General features: G+C 27.8%; 4 protein-coding genes across 7 annotated transcripts in view; 1 reads left to right on the forward strand and 3 right to left on the reverse strand.

Annotated features, from left to right (window-relative positions):
* Window positions 1-15,754, forward strand: part of LOC107993656 (probable serine/threonine-protein kinase dyrk2) — an 84,695-nt gene extending 68,941 nt beyond the window's left edge. Inside the window, exons 9-11 of one of the 3 annotated variants that reach the window (XR_009830674.1) lie at window positions 1,312-1,505; window positions 1,867-5,485; window positions 14,871-15,754. Coding sequence is in view for 1 of the 3 variants with exons in the window: in XM_017050184.3 (XP_016905673.2) it covers window positions 1,312-1,505; window positions 1,867-1,942 (270 nt within the window). In the remaining 2 variants the exon portion in view is untranslated. Of the gene's footprint in view, window positions 1-1,311; window positions 1,506-1,866; window positions 5,649-14,870 lie in introns of those variants that run through there. The other 2 variants (XR_001765133.3, XM_017050184.3) reach the window with 2 other exon arrangements.
* LOC107993657 (alpha-N-acetylglucosaminidase) lies at window positions 5,856-12,719 on the reverse strand. The gene is made up of 14 exons (XM_017050185.3): window positions 12,509-12,719; window positions 11,510-11,673; window positions 10,551-10,729; window positions 10,256-10,474; window positions 9,453-9,680; window positions 8,910-8,973; window positions 8,701-8,846; window positions 8,491-8,575; window positions 8,244-8,393; window positions 7,882-8,024; window positions 7,643-7,808; window positions 7,145-7,335; window positions 6,124-6,509; window positions 5,856-5,985 (listed from the first exon to the last, which is right to left on the reverse strand). The coding sequence occupies exons 1-14, from the start codon at window positions 12,657-12,659 to the stop codon at window positions 5,873-5,875; spliced, it is 2,385 nt and encodes a 794-aa protein (XP_016905674.1). The 5' UTR covers window positions 12,660-12,719; the 3' UTR covers window positions 5,856-5,872.
* Window positions 13,052-18,140, reverse strand: LOC107993658 (mitochondrial amidoxime-reducing component 1). Of its 2 annotated transcripts, none has more exons than XM_017050187.3 (7): window positions 17,417-18,140; window positions 15,935-16,317; window positions 14,941-15,192; window positions 14,456-14,579; window positions 14,170-14,375; window positions 13,734-13,805; window positions 13,052-13,625 (listed from the first exon to the last, which is right to left on the reverse strand). In XM_017050187.3, the coding sequence occupies exons 1-7, from the start codon at window positions 17,429-17,431 to the stop codon at window positions 13,451-13,453; spliced, it is 1,227 nt and encodes a 408-aa protein (XP_016905676.1). In that variant the 5' UTR covers window positions 17,432-18,140; the 3' UTR covers window positions 13,052-13,450. The 2 variants fall into 2 exon arrangements, with proteins under 2 accessions (XP_016905676.1, XP_016905675.1); XM_017050186.3 differs by having other exon boundaries at window positions 13,052-13,631.
* Window positions 18,141-18,607: 467 nt separating this feature from the next.
* On the reverse strand, window positions 18,608-23,107 carry LOC107993659 (uncharacterized). The gene is made up of 6 exons (XM_017050189.3): window positions 22,911-23,107; window positions 22,425-22,585; window positions 19,875-20,012; window positions 19,454-19,658; window positions 18,981-19,125; window positions 18,608-18,888 (listed from the first exon to the last, which is right to left on the reverse strand). Exons 1-6 carry the CDS (start codon window positions 22,999-23,001, stop codon window positions 18,699-18,701), a joined length of 930 nt encoding a protein of 309 aa, XP_016905678.1. The 5' UTR covers window positions 23,002-23,107; the 3' UTR covers window positions 18,608-18,698.
* Between the last annotated feature and the right edge of the window lie 1,779 nt (window positions 23,108-24,886).

Here is a 24,886-nt window from a genome sequence, read left to right on the forward strand (position 1 = left end):
GCTGATGTACATCGTGAAGCGATAAAAGCGGAAATAACGTAGACATCAGCGTTAAAGCTCAGCCATTTGTAAAAATTCCCTCGTTGTGATTCTTCGAGTGTCCCGCATCAACTGCATAAATTCTTCGTGGTTGCGGATAAAGAGAAAAAATAAAAGAGAAAGAGAAACATCATGAACTCTGTCAAAGTGTTCAAACACAAAAATAGTGTAATCAGTTTTCTAAATTTAAAGTTGCTGAACGAGAAACGAAATGAAACTGAATGAAAAACTTCCCTCCTTTGAATGATTATAAAAATTTATATCTCAATTTTCATTCATATCTCTAAATATCCTCGTAACTTTTTCTAATTTTTTATTCCATTCTCGACGAGCGGAAAACTATCGAAGAAGAAAAAAAAATAGAATATTGCATTAAATTTGATCGATGAAAAACTAGAGCCAGCTATACCCGAATCGTAAATGATTCGACGAATCTAAAAATGCATTTTTATCTCGTTCATCGTGTAAACCTATAGAAACCTAAACATTATGAAGATGTTGGCAATTTCGAACGGTTAAAAAACTTCGCTCAATGCGATTTTGTATTGATCGTTACGTCATCAAATCAATTTGATCGCTATATACGATAGAAATTTTCGATCGAAAGTTTGAACGATCGATCAGGTAATTGAATCAGCTCGGCTGAGTTTCTTCTTCTCTCGAGATTTCTCATCGGGCATGATAAAGTTGTTGGCAACGGTTCGATCGCAGTTACGATAGAGGAGGTCGCCCGTTGAATTTCAATTGCGGCCGACATTTGATCTCGCGTCACGAGCAATGAACAGCAGGAGGTCAAGCCTTTTATGTTTTTCTGTTCGTGACGCGACTGTTCCCATAGCGTGGAAAAGCCGCCTCCCACCTCTCGCCACGATGCCACGTCTCTGCCCTTATTATTTGATGAGCGGCCTGAGTCAATATCAACCGAGTTCAAGGAAGGTTGACGGCTCTGTAAACACGGCAATAACGTCGGTCGAGTATCGGCCTCATAAAGCATGAAGCGCCTTCCTCGTTTTATATTTCATTCTCATATTCTTCCCTCTCTTTTCCTCCCCCTCCCTTTTGCTTTTCTCATCAGTTTCTCATCGAGGGAGCATCGCGATATCGTGAAAATAAATCGAAAAATCGTGGAAAATATCACGAGAACGATTGCTTCGAAATCTTAAGGAGATTATCTGTATTCTTGTTGTTGTTGTTGTTCTTTTCTTTTTCTCTCATCTATACGTTTTTTTTTTAACGAAAGTGTAATAGAGAGGTTATTTTTTGATATTTCAGAATCCATTCTTGCCGAAGAAGAGTGGAAAAACGGCGAATACGACGGCGGATAGCGTAGAATTATCCCCATCGGAAAGAGCCGAGGAGATCTCACCGGGGAAGAAAATAATCAGGAACGTAAAGACGGAGCAGTTTCAAAGAACAGGTAGAAGCAATTCCGCGCCGGATTCTTATGATTGGCAAACAAATGGCAGGTAAACACAATCGATTTTTTTCGATTTTATATCGATATCGTTCGAGCAGATCAAAAATATTGAAACGAATCTTATCTATCAAGATTTTTCACGTAAACGTTTCCGATCTATGTGCTTTTCGTTCCATGATAGTTCTGTTTTATCGATTAAGCTTGAATGCGTATTTTTCAAAAGAATCTTGAGATAACTCCTTCGATTGATCTATTTTAATGATTTAAAAGACAGTTGAAACCATTTTTCTCCTCAAACACGAAAATTTACTTAAATTTGAAACGAAATTTATAATATTTATGTTCCATTTGTATTAAAATATTTGATAAATTGTCATTTTTATTTTCTTCTGTGTCTGATATACTTTCAGACAAATATCTACAGAAAGTCCTCTACCTCCGGTGACAGAAGCATCTATTCAGGAAACGGAAATGGAGAAACGGTGATATCACGGATCAACGTGACGAAGAAAACCACAATTAACCAATTAGTTGATAAAAACGGTATGAGCCGACTTAACATTCAATGACCAAATGAAATTAATTCTATATACTTATTGTACATTATACATTGTATATTTGAAAATTCATATTTCATTTTTTTATTTTTCTTTAATTTCTAGCAACTAAAAATTGATCATAGATATCTGGAAGGAATATTTTTACACAGAATATTATTATATGTAAAGGATATACAAAATTTCGATTTAAAAATTCAAAAATCTAGTTACATGATTGCAATAAATTATTAAATTTTTTTTTAAGTAACTTCAAAATAATCGTTTTTTTGGCGAAAATAGTTATATTCTTTATCTCAAAGTGTTGCATCATGTAGCAATAATGATTCTTCTGGCGTATCAATTATTTTTCATTTATTCTGAATCAATTATTTCGTCGTGTTAATTACAATTGCAAATGATTTGATAGCAAACAACGTTCATTTATGAATTTACTTTTCAACACGGTGAAACAGTAGTACTTTCTCGATTTTCGAAATTGAAATTATAAATAATATTACAAATAATTAAACAAATTATTGAAAGAAGGAATAAAATTAATTTAAAGAAACGTTATGAAATTGTTAATGCAGATTAAATGAATAAAATAAGAAGATAAGTCAGATCATTTTTAGCTGAGCCGAATTTTTAAATGTAGTTGTAAGAAACAACTTAATCTATACTCTAAAAATAATTAAATATAATGGAAATTTTCAATTGTCTCGAGTTATCTCTTCGGATAATATTCGTTTTGATCCATTTAAATAAATACAATTTATTTTATCTTAATAAATAATTTCATTGTACAATTTAATTCAATTTATTTTTCAAAATGAAAAAGTAAAATGAGTGAAATATTCAATTGAAATAAAATAAATATTAAAACTTTTTAAAAACTTTCAATTTATGAAATAAAAAGTTCGTTGAAAGGATTAATAATTCTGAAGAGATTAATGAGACACTTGAAAAATCAGATGGCGTTTTACTTACAAATTTTAATTAAATAGCTGTAGATAGAGGGCAAATGTTGTCAGTTGAGAGTTGAAAGAATTAAACATACTTTCTATTCACGGAATATAAAGAATGTTTAGAAGAACAGTTTATTGAAACAACGATATCTCTTTAAGAATATTTACGAGAATGAAATAATAATTTTCAGCGAATATTTTATTTTTTATTTCCTCGATTTTATATAATTTAATAATAATGCACAGTTTCGTATTTGTAAATGATTTAAATGATTCGATAAAGTTTCTAATATTATCCATATGAGTGCCTATATCAACGAATTTTAATTCCATATTTTAAATTCTATTTATTATAAAAAAGAAAATTACAAATTTATTTATTGGATAAAAATTAAAACATTTCCTTCGTATATTTCTATTTCATATGTATATGTATAAACGTTTTATTTTCTTTCTGTACATTTTTTAAAAATTCTATCTGGGATCTAACAAAATGATCATGCGATTTCGATAAATATTCAATAGATATTTATACAGGGTAATTAGATAGGGTAGTACTCCTATGAAAAGCAAGATATTCAGATTTATCACAAATTTATTGAGATCTTGGAATATAAATTATCTATTAGAGGATTTAATTTAGTATATCTTCCACTGTAATCGATAGATCGCAAATTCTAACCTCAAATCGCAAGATCTTTTTTTGGATCAAATGAAACGGAGGCACTCATAAAGTGCGTGTTGTACATAGAATGTATAAATTTAAGTCTTGCAAATTCGAGTGCAAAGCACGCGACCAAACGAACGCAACCAAAGTCAGATTCGTGATTTCGTTGGATCTTACTGATATCCGGGGGACCATAAGTGCGTATTTTAATTTAATCGATAACCATCTAACCTCACGACCGGATACATTTCATATCGACAGTCATATCATGCCCCGACCTCACAAATTTTCTCGAAATGATGCAACCATGTTCATGTGACAAACATTCATTTTCCAATGTTATTAACGTTTATTAGCAATTAATGGTAGTTGTAAGCGCAGTGAATAGACGCCATTAGATTGCGACGGTGGCATTGGTAAAATTGTAGAATATTTTTTTATAAATAGATAAAAAACAAAAAAAAAATAAATAAATAAAAATCCGAAGAAATCCGAAGAGTTACTTAAAATTGTAAAATATTTGTTTTCGATAATGTTGAAGTACAGAACGTTTCGTAATTACGAGATACAAGATGAAAGATACATTCTTTGCGATGACAGTACGAGTATTTGAACTGTAGATTGTGCTGCAATCGCATTGAGATCTCATAAGACGTTTAAGGTGCATAGGCCTTTTACGTCTAATTGTTACGGGTATGTGTGTTATAATAAGACTAGAATCTTACAATATTTCTGATGGTATGTAATATTTCGAGTCAATGAATTTAATCCAATCTTATTGTGAACCATTTGCTTTTTTACATATTAAAAGCTTACGCTTTTCCTCATCTTAACCACCAAAAATTTTTAAAATTTTACTACGATACTTAAAATAATCTAAAAATCTAGGGAAAAAAAAATATAAAATAAAAAAAAAATATTTTATCAGTACTTTCTCGAGCTTAAAAAATTTCTTGTAAGATTCTAATAATTAGCTGTAACGATTTATAGAATTAAAGGATGTTATAAACGAGAAAATGTTTATCAATTTTCAATTGATCTCGAAAAAAAAAAATATTACGTATCTACAGAAATATTTTTTCTAACCCTCGTTGACAAAAGCGAAGCGTTTTTCGGTTGTTCAAATTTTTGAGACGCTTTTATCCACGATGGTGTATCCTGTATCACGTATAATAGATATATTTTACAAATTACGAATATATTCTTATGAAATGCACAAGATATTTTGTATCTCTTATTAGATGCACACTGTTTCTTAATCTATACTTGTAACAAAATAAATCGAATCAATTGACCCTCAATTGACAGTCATTTTTATTCGATTTTACGAACAAAAATAATAAAAGCATTAAATATTTTAATTAGAAATTATTAACATAGATAACAATTACGTAATTACAAAACTTTAAATATCTCGTATAAGAAATTTTAATCTATCACAAGAGAAACGAATCAAAAAATTTGCACTCGAACAATTAGTTATATTAGGATTCTCACGTATTAGCCAATTGAGGGTTTGATCATCGACCTATATTCGATGATTGCGAAGCGACGATTTGTCAAAAATCAACGCCGCGAGAGGTCGTTGATTAGCGCTGTGGCCAAATTTCAGAAAAATGGCGGACTCAATTAATTGAGTAATTATACGTGGCGTTTTCGACTAATAATGCATTGATTTTCTCGACAATCAGTCTCATAGACGATTTTGATTCTTTAATAAACGAAGAGAAAAGGAAAAGAGTTAAATGGAAAGTGATTACGTTTAGTCGTCTACTGCCATAATTTTGACCAGCGAAGATGAGAGCAAGGAGCGATGTACTTCTATTCACCTCTATTCCAGCCGATGGTACTTGATAAAGTGAGTAATGTTCGTGAATCGTAATAATTCCTTTTTATATTACTCGTAGTCAAATTTTTCTCTTTTTGCTCTTGGCTCGAATCTATCGTTGTTTCCAATTCTGTAATTCTACTCGATTGTTGTAAAATGTCCTTTTATCAATAATAATGATCTTTATACAAGATATCTTCGGTTTTTCAATAAACATTGAATCTAGAGAACGTGAAGATGGATGATTGTATATTGTAATTCTCTTTTTTAACGTATATAGAATTTCTAGAATTACAGTACATATATTTTTTTTTCTTAGAAATATTTATAAATTTCGTCACAATTTTATTAAAAATGTATTTACAATAATATTATTCGTTAGATATTTTAATGATTTTAATTTTATGATCGGTGTGATTAGTAAGAATCCAACCAATACTGTTTATAGTTACGACGAAAAGTTTTATGAAAAGAAAGATGCGGATCGTACCATTCGGATAGAATTCTTTCAGCTATATCGATTGAATCACCTGCAGAAAAAGAAAAGATTGTAAAAATTAAAAATTTCAAAACACCATGATAAAATTTTATATCTGAATTCTTTTTAAATATATTCTGATTATAATATCAAGAAATTCTGATCTAAAAAACTTAAGGTCGTTAATTACCTGTTGCTTTTGTCGGATAAATTTTTCTAGAGAACGTAAAAGCATTCTCAACATTTTCGAATATCTGCTTATTAATCTCCGTCATATTCACTCTCGTTCCAGTGGTCAAACTAATTTCAAGTTCGTTCAAGAAAATAGCCCAACGGGGCTTGAAATAATCCACCACAATTCCTGACCATTGTTTATTTGCATAATCCCTTATCTCTCCCAGTGGCCCCCACAATGTAATTTGATTTCTCGCGTTGTACTCGTACAATGTCTCTTCTTCGTCGTCAGTAGCCAAATCTTTCGCCATCTTCAACCATTTTCCTAATAGAAAATCTTCACTCGATGCTAAAATCTCCTCAAGATCGTCGAATAACGCCAGCAACAGCTTGGCATTTTGCCTGTGCGATCAAATGTTTGAAAATTAAACAAAGAAATATCACAATTGCTTAACAATTCTAGGATTCTCTCTTTCGATTCTATCGCGATTAATGCAATTTTTTCAGAGTTTAAAATTAAAACTTGCGATTAGATACTTGGATATATAGTTCCAAAAAGATTGATGGACACGAAGTATAAACTTTTAGCTTCGATAAATTATTATTTTTCCAGATATTAATAATAATAAAAAGCATCATCGTAATTATAAATATTATCTATCCAGATACAACCGTTATTAATACAATTACAGTAATATCAGCCTCAATATTTATAGGATGATTCGCATAAAATTTCAACGATAAGCATTATAGAATTATATATGACATTTATAGAATTTATAGAATTGTTACCATGTTTCTGTAATAAATGTTGAAAGTTTTATTTTATCCATCTTAAAATAATTGGCTGAAGCTGAAAAATTTTATATTTAGAATCCACCTTTCTTTCTCTTGGAACTTTATCTTGGATTTATAATTAAACTATGATTTATTATAGATTAGCTTTAATATATTATTGATAGTAAGCCTGATTTACATTCTGTTATAGATAAATGTGAAATATACGAATCTTTGTAAATTTCTGATCCAGAACTTACTTGAACAAATCTATATTCTTCTTATTGAACGATTCTATCAAATCAGTATAAATTTCATCAGCTATCAATTGAAGTGCCTGCCTAGTAACGTCAACAACATCGTGTCGATAAAGGGTGCTATTTCGTTTCAAGTCTCTCGCTTGTAGCAACACGTACCAGTAGTAGATAAATGCATCTTTATTATACCATCTCTAATAGCAGTAATATGTCAATATTAAATAAATAATTTAATCGAGAAAACTTTTCTTTTAACATGAAAATGTACTATTATCCTTAATCGATCGAATACCAGTGAAACGATTCATAAAAATTACAGAAACTCAACATTATTGTGAGATAAATAAATTTACTTAATTATATTCTTTTGTTAGTATTACGTTGTTATTATTTTTAAAATTGCAAGAAACAGTGTCCTCCCTCGATCATTTATACAAATTAAATTAGGACACCACGTGTAAAGAAAAGTATCAAACAGATGTGATAATCAATATAGCTCACCCAGGGTAAGAAATTTAAGTTTGGTCGAATGGTAATCACGTATTTCCCCCTAATTCTCCTGGTGTCTGAGAAATTATACACGGTGTTCTTAAAACCTTTCCATGCTGTAACCGTGTGTTCGTTCCCTTTGGCATCGCCATATCTTCGATTGGCATAATTTTCGAACCTAGAACGATTCATAAAAATACAGTTTTAATATATTATTATGGAGCGTTCCTATAATGAGCGTTTAATCTTACCATTTATCCAAGTTGACGGGTTTTTTACGATAAGCCATCTCGTTCATCAACTCGTAGATGACATAATTTTGGTTTATACCTTCCGGTGTTAGACCTGTCCCGACCATTGTGCTGCCATTCATATTTCTAGCTTCGAAAACTCGCTGGAAAATGGAAGTTAGTCAATTTTGATTTTCATACGGTATCTGATCTATTTCAGTTTCAGAAAATCTCTTTTAAAATATATTTCATTCAAATCGATATCTTGGAAATTATTGATGATCGAATATCTAAGAATAAGAGATTTTTTCTCAAATCAAAATTTATAGGGTGATTCACATCTGAAGAAAAAAAACTGTATTGTTTAGAGATGAAAAGCTCACATGATTGATAATTTCAGCAGAACCAAACATTCCAAGGGTGCCACCAAAGTTGTGCAACATGCACCAGATAAATGGCTGACCATAATAAGAGTTTAATCTCTTGTATTGTGGAAATTGTTCTGATTGAAGATCCAGTACTATCATTCTTCCCTAAATAAAGAAAAATGAATATTCTATTAATTCTGAAAATTTTAAAAATTAATATTAATTTAAGTGGAATTTTCAAATTTAATTGAACGATCAGTACCAATGGGATTGAAGTTAAAAATGTTCGAGTTCTTGGCTCTGTCCAGAAAACAGAATCGTGATAAAACAACCATCCTTGCATTAACCTTGAAGAATAATCCAATACACCATCTTTATAATATTCAATAATATTCAATTTTTAATAATATTCAAATTCGTCTTTAAATTATTTTACTAGTATCTAGAAGACAAAATTATCTAATTACAATACCATATCGCTTTTGAGTCAACGTTATTCATAGCTTCGAAGATTGAGTGTCCTATGTTCCTCAGGAATTTGAGTTCACTGGTGTAGGGTTCATTCTCATTGAAAGTGTCGCAGTTGTAAACATGATCAGTCCCAAATTCTTCGATGTACTGGAGAATATAAACACATAGACAAATATAGACATTCTCTTTATGATTTTTAATTTTACTTACTGTTTTTAAAAATTGTTGCCCGATTTGTTTGAATAGAGGATCTGTAGGCTCCAAAAGATAAGGGCTGAGATAAAAATATATACACTTTTATTTAAAATAATAAAATATAAAGATTTGAATTTTCAAGGAATAACAATTTATAATTTTTGATGGATAGATTGAATAGATCAAAAGTAATATCTTGAAATTTAAAGTGCGAAGAAAGAGAATAACAAAATATCAATTTTGTCATTAATAAATCTAATTTTATCTCTGAATGATATCAAAGAACCAAAAATAAACAATATTTTAATTGGCATTATCAATAATCTTATTGTATTGATAAATCAATTTCATCATATCAATATTATCCAGTTCCAAAGATTATAAAATAAGTAAATTCACTCTTCACTTCTTTTCTAGAATATTTTCTAGAAAATATTAACATATTAAAATAATATAATTGTCATCAATAATTATAATACAGTGATAAATATGTAATTTGCGGGTCATTATTCATTAATCTCGTATAGAATAAATTTCTATTTATTCTAATTTCCTTACCAACAATATTTATCTGAGAAGTTATTCCAGACCGCACTTTTGGTTACATTAGCTTTGGGAAATAGCCTGAGGAAGGCTCTAGGCACGTGACCCGCGAAAGCAGGTAGAACAGGTATGATTCCTAACGCCCTCATCCTCTCAAGAATTCGATGTTGCAATCGAATCGATTTTTCGTGCCAGTTCGAGTTTAAAGGTCCTCCAAATCCTCGCATATTACCCATTCTAGACCTAAATAGGTAATTACAATTGCAATGAGAATTTTATTGAATATATTTAAGTAATAAATTCAATTTCAAAAATAGCATTGATCAAATTTTGTATTTTTAGTGGCATAATTGGATTTAATTTTATCAATAGAATTGAATTTTAATTGATCAAAAAATAAATTAAGAATATTTTTAGAGAAAATACAAATTTTTTCATCTATTCCAATTATTTTTTTTAATGTGCTAATACGATACAATGTTTCATGTTAAACTATATTGTAATTTCTTATTTCACATTATCATTCTACCATTTAATTATTTTGTTAATTATCTTTTTTTCTTTATTTTTATAATCAAATTAATAAATCAGAGATATATTCCCTGAATTGAATATTGATTATTCAATTGTAAATATTGTTAAAGTCAAAAAAAAATTATTGTATACAATTGTTATCGTTCGTGAGATAGAAAGCGAGATTCAAGTATGTGACTTTTTCCCCAAGAATAGATAAAAAATGAATATAGATTAAAATCCCGTTTCACTTAAATCACAAGTTTATCTCACAGGAATCTGCCATAATTTTTGAAAACTATTACCATGGTAAAAATCCAGGCCCTCCAAAATGTTCATTAATCTCCTCTACAGTGAAATTCAATCGAAGATACACTTTCTGCCAGATAGCTTCTTGTCCAGTAAAAGCAAGCGCCAAATTGATTCCATTAAGAGCCATCCAATCGATATTTTTTTCCCAATCTTCCCACTGCCACCATGCAGAAGTATAACCCAGAGTGCACACATTCTGATAATATCTAAATCTGTCCAATTCGTGGATTGAGTAGAGTGCCAAAGAGAGAAATTTTTCGCATTTTTAACTTCACACTATATTGGTACCTATCGTTAGAGCTGATCTTTACACGAACATCAGGTAAGATATCAGGAAGTTCGACTTGATTTCCTTCCCATGAAATGTGAACGTTGCAATAGGTTTTGAGGTAATAGTGTAGACCCCAAGCTGCAGCCACGCCGGAAGTGCCAAGGATTTCGACTTGACCCATGGAATTTTTCTTTATCTGATAGCGTTGGTTGAAGATAAGATTATCGAATATAGAAAGTTAAAGATAGTTTTTCTAGATTCTGATTGATTTGAGATTGAATATGAAAGATAGTAGAATTAGAAAAATTTAAATTCGAGTCATGTATTAGAGTCAATTTTAATATTTTCTATTGTTTCTTAAATATTTCAGAGGAAAAAGGCATGATTAAGTATCCCTTATAAGTAATCCAAAATCTAAATTCAAGTGAAATGATGAAAACTGTGAGGAAGATGATGTATTATATGCAATATAATTGAAAATAAAAATGTTTGTAATAATAATAATGGTGAGATGATATAAGAAAAATCTTTCATTGAGAAATTTCTTCTGATAATCCTGCTCTTCTCTCATCTCTTTGCCACTTCTCTATAATTGCACTTTAAGAAATAGCTTTGTTTAAAATTGAAATTTTATAGAAAAGATCTTTAATACATTCGAGTTTATATTTTGAAAATCCTTTTTCATTAATGGAGAGATAATGATCAATGATCTTTGCCAATGATTCGAATAGTTTCTCAATTAAAACATTATAATAATGTAATGTATTCATGTGAATTCGAATTCGAAGATTCTTTCATATGCATATTTTGTATATTATTTTCTAATCAGTCTCTTTTATCATGATATCATCAGAAATTTGATTAAATTTATTGGATTCATCTGAACGAAAAATTAGAATTATGTATATTTAATCAAATCAAATCAAGATTATTTTAATGTATATACTATTTATATTGTATTATAAATACGACTTACCAAAAAAGAATCTTTTCCAGGAGAAGTAAAATTAGGATTCACCATCATTACGAAATTTTTAGCACGTTCAGGTCCCAATAATCTTTCAACGACACCTGTTGCTGCATCAGCTTGTTCCTCCGATGAAATCCGAGGCCTAATGTGACTCAGAGTATTCTGAAATGCTGTTCATATTTCTATTTTTTTTTTTTTTGAACACAAAATTTACACAAGAAACAGTTTCAGAATATTTTAAACCTCTGTCCTTTTAAATAATAATTTTTCAATTTGCGTTCCTTTTTATTTAAAATCTCTTGAAATTAGATAAAAATCAATAAACAATGTTATTTGTATTATATTATCTATATTATTACAGATATTGTAATACAGATAAAAATCATCACTTCAAGAAATAAAATTTTCCATTTAATTTTATTACCAAAGAAATATGAAACAAAACAGTTTACACGTGCTAATAATTAAAATATTTTACTTTTTGTGTAGTTATTACGATTTTTTATAAAATTTATAATAGTTTATTGAATTGAAAATAACGAGAAATATTAAACTGAAAAGAAAAAACAGAGTAGTATAAAATGGAGATCATCTGATTTCAAATTTTTACAAAAAATTATCACAGAAAGAAGAGCAACTTTAAAAACTTTAAAAATATAATTGAATTAAAAATATTGAAAAATGTTGGATTAAAACAAAATATGAAATTGAAATTACATATATAAAATTCAATTCATTCTATTTATTCATTTTTAACCATCACAAATTTTAAAAGATAATTTTTTTAAAATTAAGAATGCATTAAAATATTGAATAAAAAATAAAAATATAAAAATAAAGATGCTCGCCAACTTCACTTTGAATTCTGACAGAAAACCATCATTAAATTAAAAAGAGAAACGATTTATCAACGAAATAATTTAAATGATTCAAAAAAGAAAAAAAAATTAAAGAGAAAGAAATGTAAAAAATAAAGATTTAGAAAAAAAAAATCGTTCTTCTCACCATTTGAATTTGTATTGTTACAGAAAACTGTTAAAGATCCAAAAAGGAAAACTACGAGTAATGAATAGATTAACATCTTGCGTGCACGTATCGCTCCTCGAAGATATACACGACTGAAAGAGATGAAGGTCGTGAACGCATTACTTATCATCCTACACTTATACCATTTCTCCTTATCTAATGAGGTCTCTGACCACTGCGATTATCAATCATCTGCAACAAGACTGGACAACTTGTTCACGACTTATTTCCCCACTTCTCCCATCGTTTGAATCATGAGAGGAGAGAAGCTAGGAGATCGTACAGAGTAGAATTGATTTTAGAGATTAAAACAAAACAGAAAGGTTGGTGTAAATGTCGAGTGAAGTTTATTTATCGATTTTATAAATAATTTAAATTTATGTTAAATAAAGAGAGATGGCTGTATGATGGGGATAGATGATTGTTGTTCATGATATAACATTTGACAAAGTTAATTTAATTAATTGATTAAAAATACGAGACGAGTCGATTGTTTTTTTTAAGGAAATAATAGGATAAAACTTTTATAACAATCAAAATTTTATTTAATGTAACAGTATTTCAACATATGTATAGCATGTCTCAAAATATGTAACACCAGAAATACTTAAACTGGCCACACTTATTTCAATCACACCTATATAACGTATCATAACAATTACATATAGCTTGAAATTAACTCATATAATCTCATAAAAATCGCGCAATATATAATATTATATTGTCTCGAAGTCTTATGAATATCCGAAGAATCATTTAATTCGCTCATCTCAAAATATTATTTCTCATAATTATCCTCTGTAAATGTAAACGTACATTGACCTCTTTTCATTTTTTTTTTTTTTTTTTTTTATATATAAACTTCTACTTTCGAATGAAGAAAGGCCATTCAAAGCGAGTTAATTTTCAATATTTTTCTATCTAGCTTGTTATTTCTCGATGATTCAATTCCACCATTGGACGAGTTGAATCACTGGACGAATGAATAAAAACCTCATCCCCGATTTTTACTTTTCCAGGGATGTATAATCCGCAGTATATTCCCATAACAGGCGCTTTTCCTTCGAGAGAAATCCGTTCTGGATCAGTTTGTTCTCTGAAACTAAAAAAAGTTAAAAACTAATTCCATAAAAGCGAACTCCTATACTCGATGCCATAACACTCGATTTCTTTATATTATTCAGGAAGGATAAGATTTTCGTACGATTTCAAAGTCTTTAGCGGTTCCTCCTTGTCCATTACTCCGTTTTCTGGATTCACGCCCACGAATTTACATCTATAAGAAGACCAATTATATTATTGAAATAATTTCTAATTCATTCTACTTTAAAAAAAAAATTTTAATCTCAACGAACACAAATATTAATAATAAATAATCGATTAAAGCTTATTTATTAAGTTTAGAATGTGATAGGTCTATTTTTATCACACATTATCGATTTGTTTTGATTCCATTTTGCTTTATTTAATATACGCTTGTAATTTAAATATAAAAATAAATAAATCTCATTATCAATCGACATTTTTGTCTATCAATTTTTATATTTGTTTTGATCTCCAGAATCATAACTATTCAATTTTACTTATTTATTATTTTATATATATATATATCTGTGATATCGAAAATACTTTTACTATACCGTGAACATGGTTTCACGTTTCTAATCACGACGCGTTCCCCAATTTTTATCCATTCCCAATTATCCTCCTCGAACGGTTGTTGCGTGGAGACCAAAATATTTGGACGAAATTGTAGAGTAGGAACTGGTCTTTCTAATTTTTCGTTCAATTTTTCAACAGATCGCGTGGTCATTAACATATAACTGGTTAAATCACTGAACAATCCCTGGAAAACATTTGTTCGATCGTCAAAATAATTGCGCCGAAACGGGAAAAAGAATCGAGTCAAATATCGAAAGAAACTACAGTGTCTTTGTTCCTGAGTTTTTGATACACTTGGGTGAATTTTTTCCATGGTTCCACGAACAGATTCCTTTTGTCCATCATTGTGCATCCTAATCGAAGGCCAGAAGTGGTTCCAGTCAGAAACCTGAAGAAAACGTAAATTTCATCAATGAACATTTTATATTTCATGCTTTCCAAATAAACAACTAATACAATGATCTTATATTTTCTTCTGTCATATCATTTTCCCCTTTCACGAGAAATAAACCACGACATATAAAACAATACATATATACAATCATTATACATAAAATTAAATAATTTTTTCAAAAATACTCATATCAAACACAAATATCAAGAATGGCAATTGACTCTCGTTCTTATTAATTCCGAAAATAGATAGAGTTAAATTATATAATCCAATTTCAAATTACAGACTCGTTAAAAAGAAGGGGGGAGAAAGAATGAATATACAATTGATCGAATAAGAAGATACAAATGGAGACCTTGATAACCATTCGGCGGGTTCTGTGCCACAATCGATACACTTCACCGGCTCTCCCCACCACATGGTGCATTGAACGGCTTCAGAAGCATTCTCAGATGAATTTGGAACCTCGAAAATCACGCTGGGCATCCCGACGGCCTCCAGCTTCACCTTGGTCTCGTCCACCGCCGATAAACTTATCAGGATCAAGGTTGGGTATTGCCTCCCGGTCTGGAATCGGCCAGTTTCCTCGTTGTACACTAGAAACATTCTGATGAACAGCATGGGGATTCATCTTTGGTTCTTTTGGGATAGAGGCGTTGGGTTCTTGTTATCGCGTCTATTGAGTCTATCACGTTGAAATTCTTTTGTAAACAAGTTTTAATATTTTTAAACGTGAAATTAAACAAAATGTGAAAGTATGACGTGGGGGAAATTTGACGGTGTTTCGTGATATGGAAAAAATAAATGTTTTATTACGAAATAATTGAAATAATTAGTGTGTCTTTAATTTTTATTAAAAATTTTATTAGAGGTCGAGTAAGATGGAAATGATCTTAATTATTCATTAGTTAGAATGAAGAACGTAAGGTAAAATGAATCTTGTGTTTAAGAACGAAGAATAATCTTAATAATTCGTATTAATTTTATAAAGTATTTACTATAAGTACTTTCGTTTGTTTATATAATATGATTCATTTACTGAACAGTATAGATAAGATCGTGTATATATCTCTTTTTGCTATAAGAAAGGGACAGTCAATGTTAAAACGAATTATCTTAAATTATCTTATCTTTATTTTAACTTATGTAAAATAAAACAAAGATTGTGATTATTATTATTACTATTTTTGACCGACAATCTAATCTAATATTGAGTTTAAAAAAATGAAAATATATTTGTAGGATAAATTAACAAACTACTAGAAAATTCATTTTTTAAAAATAAAAAATGAGAATAAATATATGGAAATAGAAGAAAGAGGAAAGATAGATATAAAAAGTCTGATTACCTGTCTCTAAGGGTGAATCTACCCTTGTCTTCTAAACTAATTCCATATTGGGTGAAGTCACATTCCCTCAAAGTTTTTCCACGCCCAGATTTCAGAGGATACATGTACAATTCTTGAATCTGGCCCACCTTTACCCAGTTTGGATTTGATAGTTCGGGGATCGTGTCATCATTGCAATCTTTCTCATCGTCATTTACATTATCGTGATTTACGTTATCATTCTCACAATTGACATTTTTTTCAACGTTCTCTGATTCTTCTGATTCCTCTGTTTCATTTGTTCGGGATTCCTTTCGTTTATAGGAAGTCTTTCTCGCGGTCCATACCACTGCCACGAGAATAATTATGAAGCTACACGTTACAGCAACGGCCGAACGCCAATCCTAGAAAAAGATAGTTAACCTTGAGTTAAAATGAGACTATATGATTGTAAGGTATCTGTTAATTTATGTGGAAATGATTCAGTTCAAAATATTCTTAATGAACGTTTTGGATTTTAATACAGAGATTAAAATTTTTTAGGAAATTTTTAACAGAGATAAAAGATAATTTAATTGGAAAATTTAAATTCCAAAATATAAAAAAATGTGCATCGTTTTATAGAAAATTTTAATAAAATAATAAATCAAATTTCAATGGTATTTTGAATTAAATATATAAATTTTTTTCTATCTTTTAAATTATTCTTTTTCCATCCTTTTCTTTAAATGTAATAATTTTATATAATGATATTACGTTATATTAATCACTTTTTTATATCTCTTTCATTTAAAGCAATGTTAAATAGAAATGTTCATCAGTGATTTTCCTCTTGAAGATTAGATAAGCATCAATATTAATTTATTTCAATTTTCTTTTTTTACTATCAGTGCATTTATATACAACTCGATGCGAAATACATATATCTTCTAATACCTTCTATGTAACTAGTTCATTTGTACGTCTGTTACAAAACAAACTTGCCATTCGAGAAGTTAAAACCGCGATGAACACGTGCCATCACAATCGTGCATTGTGTCATTGTTTGCTAATCGAATTCTTGCTCCAAACAGGCTTAACTTGGCTTATTCATTTCTTCGCCGTTTTTTGATCATCTCCCCTCCCCCCTCCTCACCCCATCAGAGAATTCTGATCTATTATTATATTTTTCAAAAATATCACTGAAAAATTGCCTTACCATCCTGATCACCTATCGCGTTACACGTGTCTGATAAAATATCTTGATCAATTATCTTATCACAACTTTCATCGAAGTTTCGTCAAATAATAATTCTAAGTCGAAATAATATCTTATTCATCGATCTGAATGTTGTCAATTTCTCATCTCTAATTCACAATCTCAGCACTTAAAATGATCCTTGTCAACTTTGACTTAACGTCACACAAAGTGTGAAGAATTTATAGGCAAAATTAAGGGAAATTCAAAGGAAATGTATAATCTCTTCAACAATCCAAAGAATTATTGTAAAAGTACATACATACCGGGTGTCCTTGCATGATCTTCGTCCCGGCACTCGTGCAAACCGTCGTTCCAGGCTCAGACGCGTTCCTCGATCATTACCAGGTCTCCGTGTCGTGTCGCTGCTGGTATTATGCAATGACCCGGCTTAGTGCTGCCCCCTTTCCGCCCTGTCCGTGAATTTATCGGGCGCAGGTCTATGATGCCGCCAATTACTCGCTGTGCGCGCGCCAGTCGTTGTCTGGAACGTGTGAAAGCCATACATGGGAACTCATTTTTCTAATGAACGAACGTTTTTATCTCGCCTCGACCGATAATGTTTTTTTTTTCTTTCTTCTGTCCACGATCGAATGCTCCTCTCGAGTATCATACTTGAACCAAGAAATTTTGGTTTCGATGATAAGGTTGATAGATTGTACTTATCATCGAAGAGATATCGTTTAAATTAATAGTTTAATCTTTATAAATGTCATATTCGAATTTGTTTATTGCTTATTTATTATTATTATTACATTTACATTGTTAAAGTGACTTGTCTAGAAACACTTGTTTGTATAAGTGTATACTGTAAAGATAAATAGATTTAAATTGTGATGATTGTATAATAGATGAGTATGTGGGATTAATGGTAAGTTAATAATTCCTTCATTTTGAAATTAGATGTTATTTATTGATAGTATTATCTATATTTATAATTTGTAAATGATATTTATAATAGTTAATGCAATAAAAAAATTTTAAGATTTAAAGAATACATTTATTATTGTATTGATAATACGTGATACATTTTTATTTATTCTACATCAATTTTTTTAAATGATTATTTAAAAAATAGTAATAGTAATATAATCAATATAAATAGTGATTAGTATCAGTACGAAAATTTTATTAATTTTTTCTCTATTTACTTGGCTTCTTAGTGTATAACCTATATAAAGAAATTATGATAGTTACACTAATAAGGATAATTGTTATACTAATGGGATAATGCAAGAAAATACTTATATGAATATTGGTCATGGATAAATTAGTATATAATATATAAGCAATAAGCTATAAGCAAATATATAGCAGCAATAATAATATTATTAATTTAAAAAAATTAAATTTGGCAATTATAATAATTCATATTTGTTTTGATCTCAAAAATTGATCTCCCAAAGATGATATATTAATATTTTACATTCACATGTTGAAAAAAGTAAGAAATATGGTTATTAATTATGATTTTTATTCGTATATTCATGCTAATACATATTTTTTTCTCGATATTTTTTCTTTTTCAGTATTATCTTTGTGTTAACTTTAAATATTCTGCTTGGTAGAAATATTCTGCAATGAATCGATAATAGGGTATAGCATCCCCAAACTAGGGAGATAGAAATGCGGGCAACCTTCTTCATTTTTTATCGCATTTTTTATAGTTTCTACACCAGTATCGACGAACATTTTTTTAAATCCGCACATATGGGCAAATTTCATGTCGGTTTTTATTCTGAAACAACAATGAAAATGAAATTTGTTTTATTTATTAATCTTGAATCGATTTAAAAATTCTTGATTTTATTAATCTTAAAATCCACTTACGAATCACCTATAAATAAACATCTTCCTGGATCTTGCACGTTACAAGTATCAAAAATATATTGTTTTAAAACTTGGCTAGGTTTAGCGCATTTTATCGGTGATCTTTTACTGTATTTAGAAATTATATCGATAAAGGGCCCAGAACCTATAAATTAAGTAATAACTGTAAACATTAAAAATAAATCATTGATAAAAATTATTTTGCAATTAAATATTCGAGTCAATGCTTAAATATTTGACAATCTTAATCGATATTTAAATAAAATAATTAGTATTCAAATCAATATTTAATTAAAATTATAAAGTTAAATTTTAATTAAAATTATAACGTTTAAATTAAAATATAAATATTCCTATCAATAAATCCAAATTTATTCAATTTTCATTTTTTCATTATTGTTATCGGGTAAATCAAAAATCTATTAATCTATTAATCGAATTATGAATATTAGGTATACTTAAAACTTTTTTACCAATTATCTTCTCGTTGTAACTGTAAGAAATATAATCGTCTGTGCAACCAGTGATGTAATGAACAGATTCGTTATTCAAGCATTTAAGAAGAAATACTATTAAGCCCCAGTCATAATTACAAAAATCGAGAACGACTGCATCAACACATGCTTGATTATGAATATTTTTTATTGTGTTCAATGGATCTTGTTCGTTGATTTCAAACTGTGATAAAAAAATTATTGTGATTAAAATTAACATAAGAAACTAACTTCTTCCAAATACATTTATTTACGTGTTATCAATTATTTCTATTTTCTTTTATTTCAAGAATTAATTTAATTTATTTCCTTTTATCTTAAAGTTATAATTATTTATACTATTTGTTTTTTGAATTTAAAAAATAAAATAATAAAATTTTAAATCTTTGTTGGATCTTACAGATGGCAATATTGTATGAAACCCATCCTTGTTTAAACTTTCTCGGAACTGTGATGTAGCTAAAACTACCACTTTTCCTGAAATTTTAAGCTTTTTCAGATGCGAGCTGATAACCTTCACACTGGTTATTATTTGTTCCTGAAATATAATTTCAAATTATATAAAAAAAAAAAAAGAAATAGAGAAAAAAACCTGAATGATGATACAAATGAAGATACAAATAATGTTATATTTAATTTATTAATAAGACATGAATTATATATTATTTATTATTATATTAAACTCCTTTTAATATGTGTTTTGTTAAATATTCTTGTTTGATATTTAAATATCATATCCTATATCTCTTATTCATTTTCAATTTTAAATTTACATAAGATGAAATAGGATAATACATACTGCCTCCTCTTCATCTAATGTAAACATAAATTGTGTATATAAGAAATAAAATAAGAAATAAAATTCAACTTCTTATACATGTACATTAACATTTATATTATTTATCAAAATAAAAATGGCTGTATATAATATAATAATTTCTTACACTTATAATTTTTATATATGGAAAAATTTTGTTATAAAAACCTTTTTATTTTTTATTTTATAGAAAAAAATATATAAATTTAATGAAAAAAATAGCAATTTTTATTCTAAAATATATATAAGTAAACAGGCAAGTATTTCTAGAATTAAAAAAATTGTATAAAAAAGTATTAAAAATCTTCCCAAAAAATGATAACTATAATGGCTAAGCATCCAAAAGGTAGGTATATTACAGCTAAGTAATATATATAATATATATAATAAAAATTCCTATCCCATAAATTCTGAAAAATTTTACTGTGCCACATATTATGCAAAAATATTCTCTTAATAATAAGTAAAAATTTTAAGCTAGAATCATTAAAAATTTAAATTTTACCAAAAAGTTCCAGTGTCACTGCATTATTATATTCTCCTAAAGTTATATATAGGAAAAAACTTATAGTTTAGAAAATAAATAAATTTAATTAAATATCTTTTAAACCAATGATATTTTGCTATAAATTGTTTAGCACTATTTTTACAGAAAATATCAGAATGCATAGATTATAGTATTAAAAAGTTTATGATGTCATTTAAAAAAATAAAGTTGACTTTAAGAAGTTTTTTTATTATCCACCTACTAAAAAAAACAAGAAAAGAGTTCTTTCGAAACCATTCAACTTTTGTTCCAAGCATTTTTTAATACTATGAAAGATAAATGAGATATTTAAGAAAAAAGATTAATGTCGAAACTCCCCAAGTGATAAAATTTTTATCTAAAAATTCGATTTTCTATTAGGAGAATATAATTTAAAAAATTTCATTAAAAAATTTCATATAATAAAAAAATTAAATTTTTAAAAAGTTTTTACACACTATCATACCGTTTTTGATACTTATTTTTTTACTATTTTTCTTAGTGTTGTTACGTTTTTAGAGTCTTAAAACATTTTTTTTTAAATTTATATAATTAGAGATATAATTTTTTGCACACTTATCTTTGCATCACTTACCATTAATTATGGACTAATCATTTTAAATGCATTTTTTATCAGTTTTTTAATTTTTAAAAAAATGCATTGTATTTTATTTATTTGGAATATTTTCATTATTTTTAATATCCGATTGAATAATATATTATATACCGGGTGTCCGAATAGTATTATCTGATATATTCTGATATATCGCTAATTCTTGGAAATATTAAAAAATGTTTCGTATAAAAATTACATAGTTTCGAGAGGGGCACATACTGTTGCTATTTATTTTTTTATAAAAAGATGCATAAAAAATTTATAAAAATGAACGTTGTTTTTTTAAATAGGACTATTTTTTTAAATAGGACACCTTTTTGTACACTAGTTGATGCCTCTTAGCATTCTCTATAAAAAAGTATTAAGCCATATATAGCAAAAAATTTATAATTTAGAAAATAAATAAATTTAATCAAATATCTTTTAATCTAATCTATCTATCTAATCGTTTTAATCTAATGATTTTTTGCTATGGTTTAGTACTTTTTTATAGGAAATAGTATAATACATCTACTAGTACTTTAAAACATGTATGATGTCATTTAAAAAAATAAAGTTAAGCTTGAGAAGTTTTTTATGAGTCCACCTACAAAAAAATTGAGAGCACTAGAATATAGTCCTTTCGAAACCGTTCAACTTTTGTTCGAAGCATTTTTTAATATTATGAAAGATAAACGAGATATTTAAGAAAAAAGATTAATATCGAAACTTCCCGAGCGATAGCAAAATTTTTGTCCAAAAATTCGACTTTGTATCAGGAGAACATGATACGATAGGAGATCGATCGAAAAATTTTTCCAAGAAATGACATTAAATTCTCGGAATCTCTAAATTTCTTGGAACTGATTGGATTCTTGGAAATTTCCAAGTGTTCGAACTATCGAAACTTTTGGCCAAAAATTCGATTTTCTATTAGGAAAATATAATTGTCAATCCATTTTTGTAGAGTTTTAAAACATAAATTTAATCATCGTCATAAAAATCAACTCACCGGCTCGACACTCAATCCATATTTCTTAAAATTTTTTATGTAATCATCTATACTTATATTACTGTTGTTCGACACTAAATACAGCTTTTTTCCCAAATCTTGTAACTTCCTAAGCGACAAAATCGCTCCAGGTATTGGGTTTAACAAATACCAAATAACACCTATATGACACGTATATTTTTTAATATTACTTTTGGTTCACCACAAAAAAAAAAATATGCAAGATAATGAATCAAACATGCAAAAAGAATAATATCTATTGTTATATCTAAGATAATAACTAGATTACGGATGTTTATGCAAAATTTTTATAAATATAATTTATGAAAATATACTTTATTGTTTGAATTCTATATTTCGTGTTTTTTTGAATGTCATGCATTATGTAAATCTTTTTCTACATTCATTGTACGTACATTTTACATAAATGCATAAACAACCGTAAGTAGTAATGATAAATAATAATAAATTAATAAGATAACTCGCCATCGCAATCGCAGAAGATGATGTCAAACGAATTCAAGAAGTCTTGCATCTGTTCCGTTGTCGCTTCCCTCAAATCCAGGGGAATCGCCATATTGACTTAATCGTAGCTTGAAGAGGACTGTCTTGATCGTTGCTAGTTTATAGTGAACCAACTCATTGTGAACTATATCGAGTGCTCGAAGTTATGTGAGTAAAAAGTCTTATTTGGTATTAGAAAAAAAATTGTTCCATAAAAAAATTTGCATTATCGATAATTGCATCATGAGTTACAATAATATTTAAATATTTTTCTATTCATTCTGTTTTTTACTAATATGCTAATGTTTATTTTTTATTTTTATTTACTTTATAATTAAGGTATTTTTACGATATAGTAACTCATTATAACATCATTATCATATATAATTATTAGTATTATTATTTACGTATGTAATATAAAATATATATTTATTTATTTATATTTATACAACATATATATACAGTTTGATAAAAGTTTTTATCAAGTATTATTAAGTATATATATGTTGCTTTTTAAATTTATTAAAATATTTGCAATCTGATTTTTTTTTAATAAATATAAAACAAAAATATTTTATGGATATAATAAAATTTAAAGAAAAATATCATGTTTAACCATTACTTAATTCGTTTTATTTTTTCACACACTTAATTTATAACAAGTAAAAAATTTTTGAATATATTTATTTTATATATCAATTAATTTTTAATATTATTTTTCATCATTTTTGAATATTCTTTATTCAAATTATTATTTATTTACTTAATTTCGTTTATAATAATTATGATTCTTAAAAATTTGAAGAATTTTCAAAATGGTGAATATTTAAAAGTTCTTTAAATATTTATTCATAATTCTTTGGAATTTTCATAATGGAAGAATTTTTTATTATATAATATATGATCCATTAAAAATAATTGATTTATATTCAAAAATATGAAGTGCATTGATTTATTTTTTCAAGAGTGATTAACAGAAATATATATATATATCGATAAATTAATATATATCAATAAATTTTATTATACAGTGCATAGTAAAAATACAGATTAACATGGAAAAGTGTTTATTTTAGAATAAATTTTAACTTTTGAATTTTTATTTCTATTATCGTGGCTAAAAAATATTTAGAAAATCACGCTGCACAAAAGAACTAGTGTCGTGGCCTTATAAAATTTACGAATTCGACTCTTTCAGCAGCTTAACAATAAGGAAGAATATAAACGATAACCCAAACCGATACCAGTTAAACGATAGAATATGTAGATTTGTTTACATATATATGGATCACAATTGAGTGGTTCAATGCAAGAACTATACCACAAATGAAAAAAATGAAACGTTGAAAAATGAAATTTTAATTAATTCTATCATCTCTTGTTATTTAATTATTATTCTTTTATTACGTAATAAAATTTCTACTTTTATTGCAACTATATATATAAACAATTATTTTCTTCGTGTATTTTATAATTTTTATTTATTAATCGTAATTTTTATATATAAACATGGTTTCATAAAGATAAAAAAATTAAAAGATATAATTTCCATATTATTATTTATTTCATTTGTGTACCATGATATTTACCAGAATCTCAAATATAGATTAGAAGAAAACAATAATAAAATAAAAGATATATAAAAATAAAATTTAAACTGTATCACTTTCCATTAATTATTAACTAATATTTTAAAATTTCTCCATATACTTCAAAGCAAATATACGAAAACATGTTTCATCAAATAAAATATGCGATAAGAATGTAATAAAATATGTAACAAGAATAATTTTTCTAAAATTTCTTGTTTGATTCAATTTTCAGATTTAAGTACAATAGAAAGTAAAATAAAACATTGCATATTCGTTACGCAATTTCTATTGAAACATTGCCAATCATAAAAGTCTTAATATCTCTTAATAATACTATAACTTTGTCTTCAGATTTCTCAATTGATA

Source organism: Apis cerana, linkage group LG7 (assembly GCF_029169275.1).
Source record: "Apis cerana isolate GH-2021 linkage group LG7, AcerK_1.0, whole genome shotgun sequence".
NCBI lineage: Eukaryota > Metazoa > Arthropoda > Insecta > Hymenoptera > Apidae > Apis > Apis cerana.